Raw genomic sequence first — 15040 nt, 5'->3', positions numbered from 1 at the left:
AATAGTGAGTTTGAAGCCACCGTGACTACAAATGAGTTTAGGAACATTCTGGGCTAGAATGAGACCCTCGCTTACAGAGAAAGTCAAAGAGTTGAAGATGAAGAGATGGCTCTGCTGTCAAAGGATAAGCTCACAACCCAAAATAAAGCAAAACAAATAAAAGTAGAAGAAAATGATAATGTGTATCAAGAAACTAAAAATGGCAAAGTCAGTTCACTCGTCCCTTCTTTATTGAATTCTCTATGTTGTTACCATGGTAATAGCTGAGCAGAGGTGAACTTGGCATTGACTGATGATGGCTTACTCTGATTCAGATCCACCATGCACACACAAAACTCAAAAGTGGCACCATGGCAAAACTTAACAAGCATGCTCCTTGGTCATCAGTAACTTTGATTCTTTCTGTGGCCTCCTTCCCTTGAACTTGAACCACAGCAAAAGCCACTCTGGTGCTCGTCCCTACAGTCCTGAGGTCACTGCAGCAGTGTGCACAGCACAGCCTGACTGTAGGAGGCATCTGCTAAAGGCCTGCTGGGTGACTGATGTGGATAATGGAAACTGTTTCAAGTTCTTCACATAAATGGCTGAACTGGCACAAGCATAACCTCCCAGTTGTGACCTCATAAAAGGAACCATAAAGGAAATAAGATGAAGAATCTTTAAGGCTTTGCAATGCAGACACAGTCTGGCCTGATAAAGATGCGGTGCTGATGCTTCAACATTTTAGCAGCTCCTGCCTTTCGCTAGTGTTCTCAAAGATGACTCCTTTGGTTCACTGATGTGGTAGATGAAATCACTGGCAAAAGAGGCCATCTCCTACCTACCTGTCAGCGCTTCCTACTTTACATTGAGTTGACATTTGATGCCAAGTACATTTAAAACACAGCTTCCAAGAAGGATCTTTAGTGAGGCAGTCCCAAAAATTTATAAGTCCAAAGCTTTTAAGTGGACATTCAACTATAGTTTATAACTTACTTACTAATTTTCGTACTCAGAATGGGAAGCAAGAATTCTTCAGCATCTGATGACAACTACCAATGTATCTCTTTGCATAATGACACTTCCTTTTAAACTATAAATTACCTACCTGTCACTTTAACTTTGGATAAGGTAGAGACACACAACTGCTAAGCATTAAATGCAATGTAGCTATTTAGACAGAAAAATGGCATTTGAATATAAAGACCAAAATAAAACTTCTATGTAGAACACAGTTGCATAGCACATGGTGTTGGCTAGAGCCGGCAACAGGATAAACAGTAGTTTAAGCAACAGGACGTGCATATCTGAAAGGCAAACAATCCACCCAGGCACTACACTAAACTGCACGAACTTACTGCACCAAGATCGATCTTAAAGATTAACAAATGACTTGGTGAGCCATTAGAAAATAATTTAGCCACAAATTCTTCTGGCAATGTAACTCTCATGGGTGAAATGTCATTTAGCTCACTCAGGAGGGTGTGCTTCTGTAAGCGATAGATAATAACCTGACCTGCAAGAAGCCAGGTCTTCTGAAGAGTTCAGGTGACACAGGCTATGGAGTGACACTACCCAATCTTACCATTCAGGTGACACAGGCTATGGAGTGACACGACCCAATCTGACCGTTCAGGTGACACAGGCTATGGAGTGACACTACCCAATCCTACTGTGTTTGAAATGAAACAGGGGAACTATGAGCACAGGCTTCCTGACTGTGCTGATTTGACCAGGTTGGGCCCCCCCAGGTTCATGTTTGAATGTCTCGTCCATAGGGTGTATCACTAGTGGGAGGTATGGCCACATTGGAGTAGGTGTGGCCTTGTTGAAGGAAGTGTGCTACTGTGGAGACAGGCTTTTAGGTGTCCTATATAAGCTCAAGCTATGCCTAGTACGGTAGTCTCCTGGCTGCCTTTGGAGCAAGTGTAGAAGCCAGCCCCAATTAAATGTTTGCCTTTGTAAGAGTGGCCTTGGTCATGGTGCCTGATCACAGCAATAAAACCCTAGAACACTGATATTATGGTAGGTTGGTTAAAACCAGCTTGATCCTCAGACCCTGCCTTAGGAATAGATTGCTTATCTAGCATGCTTAAGGCCCTAGGTTCAATCTCCAACTTAAAAAACAAAATTTGACCAGTCCTGAAATGTCTTGTTTCTATTCAGAACAGTTATTATAACCAGCCTTTCTGGAGCGCTAAATTACTTCTGTTCTTCAGAGTAGCTAATGACAATGACCAAGACGTTCTACAAATGGGTTACTGAAGTTCCTGCGTGGTGACTCAGGAGATTTACCTGTAGGCAGAACATGGATAGTTGCCTGAGATGGTCCACTTGTGGGCACGCCTGATGGCTGAAGAGGTGGTGCTGGCAGAATGGGCTGCAACGGTCGAGACATGGGCTGAGAAGTGCTCACAGTTGATGAAGAAGGAGGACTTATCTTCTTGGGGTCTGTTAATTAAAAGATGAGACACATGAGTGATGGCAAGAAGACACAGGTGACCCAGGCCTGACTTCCCTGACATTTACTCATCTGCTTGCTACCTGCACATCACATTGTCCTCTTCAGAAACCATGTTTTTCTGTTCTCATTATGTGTATTCTTGCTGATTTGAAAACTCAGTCAGGAGCTATTTAAAGAATAGTGGATCTTAACAGATTCCAGTTCACACTCTTATAGAAATACAGTCATGGTCTTCAATCAACAATCTTTGGACTCAATATACAATATTAACTTCATTGTAAAAATGCACGTATATATATTTATCAATGTACCAAAGACATTCTTTTTTTCCCTAAATTATACAAGGCAAGATTTCTTTTTTTTAATTAAACATTTATTTATTATTATATGTAAGTACACTGTAGCTGTTTTCAGATGTACCAGAAGAGCGTCAGATCTCATTAAGGATGGTTAAGAGCCTTCATGTGGGTGATGGGATTTGAACTCGGGACCTCCGGAAGAGGAGTCAGCACTCTTAACCACTGAGCTATCTCTCCAGCCCCCCAGAGACATTCTTCTAGGCAAATCATAGAGTGAAGGTTTTAAATCTCAATTACAAAGAGTTGCTTAGATTTTTTTTTCTCTTTTTTTTGGTTTTTCGAGACAGGGTTTCTCTGTATAGCCCTGGCTGTCCTGGAACTCACTTTGTAGACCAGGCTGGCCTCGAACTCAGAAATCCACCTGCCTCTGCCTCCTGAGTGCTGGGATTAAAGGCGTGCGCCACATGCCCGGCTTAGATTTTTATATAAGTGCTTGCTAATCATCATTATCTGTTTCTTAAAGTAAAAAGGCTTCAAATGTCAAAACAGGCCTCTTTACCATAAAAAAAAAAACCCTGACATGGAGCACTCTGAAGAAGATAAGCCAACTACTTTCTCTAGGAGTGGACCCTTGTCCATTTGTGTCCTATTGAATAGCTCTGGGTCCTTTAGTTTGTTGCAATAGGAGCACAATATTCTTTAGAATGGGAAAATTAATATGACTCAAACGTGGGTCAATGAAAGCATCCTGAAGAGGCTAGCACAGTGGCAGGTGGAATGCCTGGGACACGCATGGCCAGCTCTACCCTCACAGAATCTTGCTTCAGTATTAATTTTTGTTCTCTAAGAATTCCTGAGAGCAAAACCAATCTACAAAAGCAGAATAAACAAAACTGAAAGTAAAATGATGATTTAAAACTCTTAAAATCACCACTATAGCAATCATGGCAGTCATCACACCATCAAGAGGTCAGCCGCGATGAAGGACAGCATAAATGTCTTGACTGTACCTCAGCTCATACGGTTCTTCTGTACACTGCTTAGAATTAGCTATCGTTACTCATTTTATTTCTCCCAAATCAACCGTCTTATACCCTAAAACATGACTTTGTAAGTTCACTTACTTCAAGATAAAAACAATTAGCATTAGATAAACACATTATCATCATCATGCTTTCCCATGTCTGTGAGCAAAGACATTTTGATAGCCAAAGAAATCTGAGAAATATCATACTGTGAATCATAGCTGGGCATTCACACTACAAATTATCACAGTAAAGGCCAAATTAGTGTACATTAAAAAAAAAAACATTGATTTTTCTAAATTTAGCACTTTTGCAATTAGATTTGACCCAGGAACTTTATTCATGAAACACTGCAGAATATGCCTTAGTATCTATCCAAGTTAGTTTCTGAATACTGCAACTAAGAAAATTATTAGGGACTCTTGATAAGAATGATTATAAAATTTTGATTTTTATTTATATAGCAATTCAAAGGATGAAAATTAAATGGACAGACACTAGAAGGGGAGTGAAAGGGACTGGAGAAGGAGAGGAAAAGAAAGAAGGGGGAGATTAAGGGAGCAAGCAACCACCAAACTCGTCGTCTTGATTCCTGGGTCTCTTATTGATTCTGATGCTTCCTAAGTCTGCTAACTTGCTTCACGTCTAGAATGAGGACGAGGTTTCATTTGAAAGAGCTCCTTTCCATGTGCCATCGGTGATGTGTTCTCACTGCTGCCTCCCTCTACAGCCCGCTCACACTCACTCAGGAGCTGACTGCTGCTTTTAATTCTAATGTCAAAGACTCTCATTCTAAAAAGGATACAGAGAGATGGCCAGAGAACCAGAAGAACGAATAGAAATAAGTAGCAGTGTGTGTGTGGGGGGGGGGGGTGGGGGGGAGGACTTGAGGAACCACTAGGAAATCCTAGAAGCCAAGAATGCAGGAAGCTCCCAGGACCCAGTGGAGATGGATGACACTAGCCAAAATACGCAACAGCAGGGAAAGAGAACCTGAAGAGACCACGTCTAGTAGATAGACATGGCCCCAATGGAGGGATAGGGCTACCCACCCATCTAAAAATTAACCCAGAATTGTCCCAGTCTAAAGGAAATGCAGCAACAAAAATGGAGCAGAGGCTGAAGGAAAGGCCATCCAGAGACAGCCCTACCATGCAATCCATTTCATATACAGATACCAAACCCCAACACTATTGTTGGTGCCAAGATGTGCTTGCAGACAGGAGCCTGGTATGGCTGTCCTCTGAGAGGCTCTGCCAGCACCTGACCAAGACAGATGCAGATAGTCACCCTTGGCAACCACTGGACTGAGCCCAAGAACCCCATGGAAGAGTTGGTGAAGGGCTGAAGGACTGCCATCCCATAGAAAGAACAGTATTAACCGGACCCCTCAGAGCTCCCAGGGACTAAACCATCAACCAAAGAGTATACATGGGCCAGTTCATGGCTCCTGACACATATGTAGCAGAGGACTGCTTAATCAGTGGGAGGGGAGGCACTTGGTCCTATGGAGTTTCGATGCCCTAGAGAAGGGGACTGCTACGGGAATGAGGCAGGAGTGGGTGGGTGGGTGGGTGGGTGGGGGGAGCACCCTCTTAGAGGCAAAGGGGAGGAACTTGGGGTGAGGGGTTCATGGAGGGGAGACCAGGAAGGAAGATAACATTTGAAATATAAATAAATAAAATGATTAATAAAAAGGGGGGAGGTGTAGATACATCAACGTCACCACTAGAAAGTTTCATCAAATCCTAGGAGGGGAACATTCATGAAGCATGAGTAAAGAATCATTGTTCGGGTACCTTGTGTAGTTCCGCTCTCTTCATCGTCCATCGTGAGATCAATGACACCACTTGAGTCACTGCTAGAAGCTTTTCCACTCTGAAAAATAAAACTTGTTTGATTCTGCAGTGGAGCTGAAGCTACTAAGGAAATATGTGGTAACAGTAAGGGCAAAGGAGAGAATGGCCTCATTCAAGCTAAGCCCCAAATCCCTTTATCTCAACAGTGTGGCAGGCCACCACCTCAGCACACCACTGAGCACACCGCTGAGCAGCACACCGCTGAGCACACTGGAGTTTACTCGTGAGTAAAAGGCACTTGCTGCAAGCCCAGCCAGGACGGACTCTCCCACAGGTTGTCCTCTGACCTGCATGTGCATGCTGTGGCATGTGAGCACACATATGTGCAAGTGCCCACAGAAAATAGACAAACTATAGTGACTGTCATTAGTACAAGAAACATAATTTTCAAATATTTTCCACAGAAATTGTATTAGTTTTAGAAATAAAGCTGTCTGTTACACAGAACAACCAAAGTGCCTAGATTCTCTTAAGTGCTATGGGATTAAATACAAACATCCACTCTCTGACAATGAAAATCCTGGCAACCTTATTCTTAAACGATCAGTTATAGATGATCAGTTACAGTTAGTGAGGTGGCATTTTTATGTCATTAGGTGATGTCCAATTTGACCAAACTCAGTACACTGTCCAAAATCATTAGTAAGACAATTAGAATTAAGACAAAAACAAAACCAGGAGTAGCAGAAGGCTGAAGGAACAGCACTGGCTGGAGAGCCAGCATCTGCAGCAGGATTCCAACTCATAAGTTACGTGAATCAATCTCTATAGTGCACACAGGTAAGACATTACAAAGATATACAAAATGTGTACATAAATGTATATACGAAATGCCTAATAGAACATGTGGAATATGATAATGCTTAATAAATGATAATTATAATCTGTTTTGACATACCATTCTGAGATTGGATCTAAATAATTAGCAACCTCATCTGTAAAGGTCAAGTCATCTTGTGAAACTACAGAAAGAGGTTGCACCAGGAATATGGCTCCACAGGGGAAGAGGACTCGCTACAGAGCTAGACTGGCTGAGACTGATCCAGGACCCACCCAATGCAGAACTGTCCTCTGAGCACCACATGGTTCTGTGGCACTTACACACAAATAGATTAGTGTAATAGCAATAATGATAATAATAAATAATTAAGAAAAGAATTCCCAGACCTTAGAAAATCCAGATAATGATTCTAAATCTTGTAAAACTCTTCTACAATAATTTCATAGAAAATTACAGATTTACAAACACAAATTGGTTTAATTCAAAATTAAGTTTCTAGTCCTCAAGGAATGCAAAGTTATTTACTTACTATATTATTTACAAGGTCCAGTTTTCAAAATGCTACTAAATTTTGAAACAACGGATCGCAGATATTACTTAACATGGAAAGAAAAAACTATATAGTAAAGTGGAATTTAACTTTGGACAAAAAAAGAAAAAAGAAAAAAAAGAAGTCAGTACACCTTTAGTCCCAGCAGTCAGGAAGCAGAGGCAGGCATGGGTGGACAGTGCTGCTTCCAGGACACATGGGTTATTAAATAAAGTCTCGGACATGGAGAAATCATTCTGCAGCTGACTGGAGACTTCCGCACTATGGCAGGCAGGCACTATGCAGGCCACTGGGAGAGGAAAGCTATCAATGGTCTTACCCAGCCAGTACTGTTCCCTGCACGCAACAGTTCTGATCTGCCAGCTGAGTCACGTGACATTCCCACTGGTACAATAGTAGCATGTCATGGTGACATTAGTGCCAGGGTATAAACAACTCCTTTCCAATTGGATTGCAGGTCTGCTCCACAGAAGGGAATGTGTCTGGTATTGTACACCTTGCCAAAGCCCATGGCTGGGGTTGGAGGATTATTAGAATTATTAGAACAATAATAGAATTATTGTTGTTTGCTAAACTATCATGTTGTCAAGCTGTCTTCTAAATATTTATGTTTCCAGCCATAGATCTGTACTGCTCTTGCCTTAGTCAGGGAAGCTTCTCTCCGCAATGAGCAGCTATCAGTACAAAAGTTGTCAGGGACTGAGAGAGACCTGTGCAAGCTCAGCCAGGAGTGGGACAATCTGTAAGCAACCCGTCCTCCCACCATTATCATCCAAGGCACTGAGTACATGGTGGAAGAGGAGCTGGAAACAAAGTAAGAGCCAAGGGATGGGGCGGAGCCTGTGACATGACACAGAAGCTGTAGTCATGAACTTGGACTATCAGCCGGGACTATCTGCACCACAACGACATGAGATCAAGCCAGTTAGATTCCAGCAGGGGTAAAGAAAGGGTTTATGAGGCCTACTGTAGCTAAGGCATTAGTAACAGCTGATGGCTGTTGCAGGAGGGTTGGGCCACTGGTACACCCCACGCCTGTGCCCACATGGGCACAGTAACGATTCTGGATAGTAAGAGCAGGGTGAAGTTGGGAAGAGATGTGTTTGGGAGCATTTAGAGGAAGAGGAAGGGTATGTGATCAAAATACACTGTATACATGTGCAAGATTCTTAAAAGAATAATTATCCAATGTTATGTTAAAAGTCATTTGGCTGGGCACAAGGCAGTTATAGGATGCAGATGATCTCAGTGAAAATGATGTTTGACCAAAAGAATTTTTCCACCCAAGGAATGGAGAATGAAACAAAAGAGGAGGAGGAGGAGGAGAGGGAGGGGGGAGGAGGGGGAGGGAGAGGAGGGAGAGAAGGAAAAGGAGAGCTGGATATCAAGTGGAGTTCAACAAACACCTGGCTGAGGAATGGTGGACAGTGCAGTGAGTGGCTCAGCAGACAAAGGCTCTGCTACTTTGAGTCAAAGCCTGAGCTCCAGCCCCAGAGACCTGACGTGTAGGTGTCCTCTAATCTCAGCTTGTGCACTGCTACACTCCTAACAGATAAATGTAGTATAACTTGTTAAGTGAGGTCTGAGTAGTTGAGTACATGAAGAAATAAAAACCTTCCTCCAAACACCTGGTGAAAACATCTACAATTCTGAAAAGTACCACGGACGTCAAGCAGAAAGAATACTAAGGTGGCACTTCTGTGGAGACCACAGTGACACTCTGTAGAGCACAAAGAGTCACTGCTACACTCAGCAGGCCATGCACATGCTGCCGATTGACCCTCGCAACCAAAATCCCACCTTCAACAAAGCCTTCCCTCCGGAAAGAAGGAAAACGAACAGAAGACTCTTGTTCAGTGAGTTTGAGACTAGCCTGGGCTACAAAAGATCATGTCTCAAAAAAGAACAATAAGCCCTGTAATTAATGATGGAAGGAAAACCATACCATGGCGCTGTGACAAAGGGAAACATCTTACCTGTGATGTGCTATCGGCTGCTTTCTTATTAATAGAAGAATCTACTGTTTTGTTTGTCTGGTTTTCTGTAACTTAAACAAAAAAAGAGAAAAGTTTAACACATGCGTAATATGTAAAAGGCCAGGCTGCTTTACACACATAATTTCTGTACTCTTCTCCAATGGTTTTCTGTCAGCATGTTACAGATGGTTTCTCTCACAGATCACTGTTTTAGAAGGCTAATTCACATTATAAAATTTTCTTTTCCTTTTAAAAAGTTATTTATTGTATGTATGAGTACACTGTAGCTGTCATCAGACACACCAGAAGAGGGTATCAAATCCTATTACAGATGGTTGTGAGCCACCATGTAGTGCTGGGAATTGAACTCAGGACCTCTGGAAAAGCAGTCAGTGATCTTAACCACTGAGCCATCTCTCCAGCCCTCACAATATAAAACTTCAGGCTTCATATAACTCATTGCAGAGCAACTGAAACTACCCTAAGGAGTCCCTGAGGATATAACCTGACATGTGTACAGCGAGAATGTTCAATCTGAGTAAATGGTAAGGCAGAACGCCATTCTTTCCTATCATATGTCTTTGAGGAAAATCTTACATAAAAATGTTCAGAATAGATTCAGTGCAGAAAGTCATAGCAAGGATGAGAAGTACATACATGTATTAGTTCAAGCTCTTTGTGTGCTGTGAAGATGCACATGCTTGTTCATGGCTATGTATGGAGGCCAGAGTGACATCATGTGCCCTCCTCAATGCCCCTCCAGCTTATTTTGGGAGGCCGTCTTTGAACCTGGAGACCACTGCCTCTGCAAGCCTGGTTGGCCAGTGCCTGAATCCACCTGCGTGAGGCCTCCACCGGGTTTAGATTCCTGCCACCAGGCCTGACCTTTATCTGAGTGTTGGGACTTTGACTTGAGGTCATCTGCCTACCCAGATTACTTTCCTCTATTCATTTTCTTTTGACTTGTGTCAGGCTTCCATGGGAAGATTGTATAGACCTGAAAACCACTTCAAGAACAGCATGAAGAGCAAGTTTGTTCATATCAAATTTCTAATGGACAGATGAGGAACTTAAAAGTCTATTACGTCCACTGAAATAAATTTGCTTTCACTCTGAGAATAATTAACTGCATTATCAGAAGTGTTCTCATATTAAAAACATCCATCCTCGTTCTGGAAATAATTTCTTGGTCAAATATGGTATTCCTGTTATTTTCAAACTCTCGGATAATATGAAAAGTAGACCATAAATACCTAAAAACCAAGGGCTGGAGAGATGGCTCAGCCATTAAGAGCACTGACTGTTCTTCCAAATGTCCTGAGTTCAAATCCCAGCAACCACATGGTGGCTCACAACCATCCATAATGAGATCTGATGCCCTCTTCTGGTGTGTCTGAAGACAGCTACAGTGTACTTACATATAATAAGTAAATCTCTGGGCTGGAGCAAGCAGGGACTGAGCGAGTGGGGTGACCAGCATTTTAACCAGTATTTCCTTTACTCTTTTGAGTACATGGTTTACATTTACTTTTGCTTATGTGTGTGCGTATGCTCATGTCTGGAGTGTCTGCGTGGACACATGTGTGCAGACGCCTCTGAAGGCCATAAGAGGGGGGCAATCTTTTGGAGTTCAAGTTACAGGCACTCGTGAGTTTTGCAATCTGAGACTTAAACTGAGATCCTCTGCAAGAGCAGCAATGCTTGGAACTGCTGAGCCATCTTTGCACTGCAGTTCCAGTCGCCACGGTACTTTATAGTAGAAAGTGGTAGTATTCTCTTAGTAGGTCTGGATAACTGGCTGAGTAGAAACAGAACACAGAAAGCCTGTAGAAACTCAAAGGAAATTGTGGTTGAAGGAGTAAACTGCTTGGTGTTAAGTAAGCTCTAGTTTTCCCATACTTCTGGAAATCAGAGATGTTTAGTGAATGTTACGCAACTACATAACTCTTTACAAATCAACTCCTTAACATTGGGTTTTTAAAAATCAGACTAGCATTCAATATTTTAGAGGTCCAAATCAGGAACTGGAGAGATGGCTCAGTGGATAAGAGCGCACATACTGTGCTTTCAGTGGACCCAGAGGTCTAATCTCAACACCCCACATGAGCAGCTCACAACTAACTGTAACTGCAGCTCTAATTACACCAGACTCACAACCCTCTGTCCTCGTCATATGCAGACAGATGGCATCTCTCATCCCCACCCTCCTTATATGCAGATGACACTGCCATCCTCCCCATACACTGACATGGCACCCCCATCTTCCTCATATACAGACAGATGACACTCTGTCCTCCTCACACACAGACATGCACATTTTAAAAAAATCCAATCTTTAAATTTAGCATTCCTCTTATATTAATCTCTGTTTGAAAAACTTGATCCATTTGCGTACGGTGATGTCTTATTGCATTATCTGCATGAGCACCACGTGCATGCCTGGATAACCAAGAAAGCCAGAGGAAGGCATCAGATCCCCTGGGATAAGAGGAATGATGTGAACAACTTCCTGGGTATTAGGAACCAAACCTGTGTCCTCTGGAGGAGCAGCCAGTTTGGAGAGCTGTCTCTCCAGCCCTTGCTGTCTCATCTTAAATTAACAAACGATCAAGTACACCAGTTTTTCCCCTCTGCATCTCTTTATGGTGCCATCTTATCTAATGACCCACTCCTGTATGCATCATTGCTGGCATCCACAACTTCATTCTATTTCTATCTAACCATTTTCCACACTGCAATCAATATTCACGGATGCCATACTCCTCCAGACCCCCCCCCCTTTAAAAAAATAGTGTAATGAGGAATTTCCCCCGTTTTCTGTTCACTAACTCAGACCTTTCAATGGCTCTCCTCCTCCTTTCCATCTTCTCAAAGAAAACAGCATACTATAATATTTATTATATTTATAGCTACTTATTTAATGGCAAGGCTGCATATTTAATCTGTAGGGTTAGTGAAAAGGAGGATATCTTATGTGTTTCTATGTGCCTGTAGGACTTGAGAAAATTACAAACACCAATTATTTCTTGAATGAATAAAGTACAATTTGAGCCTAAAGAGTCTCTACTTCATTATAAGCAAGTACTATTTACTTAAAATCCAGTAAGAATTTAATAAACTATTGTAAATATGTACAAATATAATCTAGTTATATGGCACATATTTTTACTAATTATGTGTATATGAATATAAGACATGATAGGTTTTGACTATATGATTATAATTATTTATAACGATAAGGATATGTAATTTAGCTTCAATTTTTATATTCTGCAAAGCTTTTCCATTTGATTCCACTTAAATTCCAGGTAGTCTAAAAGGATAAATGATCTTCTTGCTATCATTATGGCATCGCTGAAATTAGGCATGGCCGTGGTTTTCACGTAAGTGCTTCCTAATGAGTACTGTGCCAACACCGTATGCACCACTCACATTTATTACTAATAGCTAGAAATTAGTTTTTCATCACAAATCAAATGCAATTCCATATGAAGGTAACTTCAATAGTTTATATATAGTTATATATAAATATACCAAATAAATACTCTAAAATAGAAACATTTTAAGGATATATTATCTCAAAAAGAGAATGCTATATTAATCAATGATTATGTGAGGAATTCATCTTACAAAACACTGAATACCAAAGCAAATCTGAAACAGACTGATGACACTAAAGCAGCCGTCAGCTAGATAATTCTGTAGTATAGCATTTTCAAATGTTTACAAATTGTTTAAAAGAACATGTTGATGAAGGGATAATCTGAAATGTGCATATTTAAGGGATAAGTACTCACAGCATTAAACAAATACTCTTTAAAGCTTTCTTTACAGGCCATGGTCTTATAGTAAACTTCTATATTTATTTAAATTCAATGTAAATGAATTAAATGATTTTAAAAACAATGCCAACTTTGCTTCAAAATTTCAGTGATCCTGTGCAAATCACATAAAATAAAGTCGATTATAAATCATCTGACATTAAAAATACTGAAAGTTTAAAAAAAAATAAAAATAAAAATACTGAAAGTTTTGTAAAAAGAAATCAGGGTGGGGGGTGGAGTCGCTGAGATGGCTCAGCGGATAAGAGCACTGACTGCTCTTCTGAAGGTCATGAGTTCAAATCCCAGCAACCACATGGTGGCTCACAACACACCCAGTGTGTCTGAAGACAGCTACAGTGTACTTATGTATAATAATAAATAAATCTTTTAAGAAAGAAGAGAAGAGAAGAGAAGAGAAGAGAAGAGAAGAGAAGAGAAGAGAAGAGAAGAGAAGAGAAGAGAAGAGAAGAAAAGAGAAGAGAAGAGAGAAGTCAGGGGAAAATGAAGCTTAGCTGGCTTGTCATCTGATTTGATTATGAGTAAACATCTGTCTTAGAAATGTGTGCATTAACAATGTTTTTGTGGCCAAGTGAGGTGGCACGCGCCTTTCTCCCAGCATGGCAAAGGCAGGCGGACCTCTCTGAGGCCAGCCAGGATAGAGGAGTGCAATTTGAAATAGCAGTTGCAGCCAAATTCACTTTATATTTTAAAGTAAAATACAACAATTAGATAATATGTCTTACAGAATATGACAGAGAAAATAATACAGAGTGAAGATACACGGGTGTCGGTGTTCTTGTTATTCTTTTGGTTTTGAGACAGGTTTGTGTCTGTGTAGCTCTGGCTATCCTAGAACTTGCTCTGTAGGCCAGGCCAGCTATGAACTCAGAGATGCACCTGCCTCTGGCCCAAGTGCTGGAATTAAAGCTGTGCACTGCAACCACAGCCTGGCAATATATTGTTATGGATGTTCTCTTACAATAAACCTCTAAAATTAGACCGTTATAATGTATTTACTCAATTGTCCTGATCCACCTATCATAAAAGCAAATACAAATTACACACAATGCTCACTACAAAGATTGTACAAAAACTCACGAAAATAAATTACTAAAATAGCAAACAGAAATTCTGTTCTCAATTACAACTTCTCTTACATGGAAGGGGAGAGGAAAGGGGGTGGACGGGGGAAGGAGAAAGTCGGGGCAGAGGGGAGACAGGTAAAGGGGCACAGAGACAGTAAGTCAGGAAGAGTTCTGCCTGCATCATAGGGCACAGTAAGGTACCTACTTGCCAAAATCATCTCTGAAATACAGAAAAAACAGCAATGAAGTCCCAACACACAAAAATGCCTGTCTGAAGCACATAAAGAGTTCAATGCTCTGACCTGATTATTAAATGTTGTATACATGCATCAGGTAATTGTCAAAGAGCCCATAAAGTTCTACAAATATGCCTCCATAAGAAAGCACTGTGAAATAAACCCCTCTCACTCCACTTTAGCAGTATCATTAGGGATTCGGAAAATTATTAAAAATAATCAAGCAAATTGTTTACCCCATTTTCCCAGTGATGTTAGAAAGAGTTTAATGAGTAATAGACCATTAAAGTGTTTTTGTTATAAAGCAAACCAACTTACCAATTCTTGGGGTGGCAGAGCTATTTTGTTCTGCTGAAGATGGAGGGCTAAAAGTGGATATTGGGATTTTCATCTGTATTGGGCCTCGACTGCTTGAAGAGCTATAGAGTCCTGACGGGCCTACTGTGGGTAGAGAAGTCCTTGTGGCCTGCACAATAGAATGTGCGGTTGGAACGGCCTGGACAGCAAGGGTTGTTCCCAACGGTGCGGCGGTGGTTGAAGAGTTCCTCTGAATACTACTAGGACTGGGCACTGACGGAATGTTTGGTTTAGTGGGGTTTGGCAAGGGTGGCAAGGATACTGGATTTTTGGTAAGACCACTCACTGTAGGTTGGCTTTGCACAGATATGAACTCCACGTTGCCAGATGGTTGATTGGTCACTAAAGTCCCTGGATGACTTTGCAGGAGCTGAGGCTGAGAGGTCACGGCAACGGGCACATGCAGGATCACTGGCAAGGGCTGCAGAGAGATTGTAGGCTGAGGGGTCCCACTAGGCACCTGAGTAGTGGCAACTACGGTGGCTGTGCTGGGCGCAGGAAGAAGAGGTGCCGCCGGCAGAGAGCCCGAGGTTGCTGAGGTCTGCAGTTTAGGCTGACTACTGACAACTGCTGTAGAAGTGGCGTGACTGGCTGAAGACACTACA

At 41.6% G+C, this 15040-nt stretch overlaps 1 protein-coding gene across 9 annotated transcripts in view; it reads right to left on the bottom strand.

Annotated features, from left to right (window-relative positions):
- Atf7ip (activating transcription factor 7 interacting protein) overlaps positions 1-15040 on the bottom strand; it is a 92062-nt gene that overhangs the window by 8771 nt on the left and 68251 nt on the right. For all 9 annotated transcript variants that reach the window (XM_006506391.4, XM_017321681.2, NM_019426.2 and 6 more), the window contains exons 9-12: positions 14397-15035; positions 8934-9004; positions 5567-5645; positions 2275-2430 (exon numbers count right to left, since the gene is read on the bottom strand). In XM_006506391.4, coding sequence (XP_006506454.1) covers positions 2275-2430; positions 5567-5645; positions 8934-9004; positions 14397-15035 — 945 coding nt within the window. The remainder of the gene's footprint in view (positions 1-2274; positions 2431-5566; positions 5646-8933; positions 9005-14396; positions 15036-15040) is intronic.

This window comes from Mus musculus, chromosome 6, assembly GCF_000001635.26.
Source record: "Mus musculus strain C57BL/6J chromosome 6, GRCm38.p6 C57BL/6J".
Lineage (NCBI taxonomy): Eukaryota > Metazoa > Chordata > Mammalia > Rodentia > Muridae > Mus > Mus musculus.
Note: the sequence above shows the minus strand (reverse complement) of the source record. Positions and strands in the feature narration are given on the sequence as shown.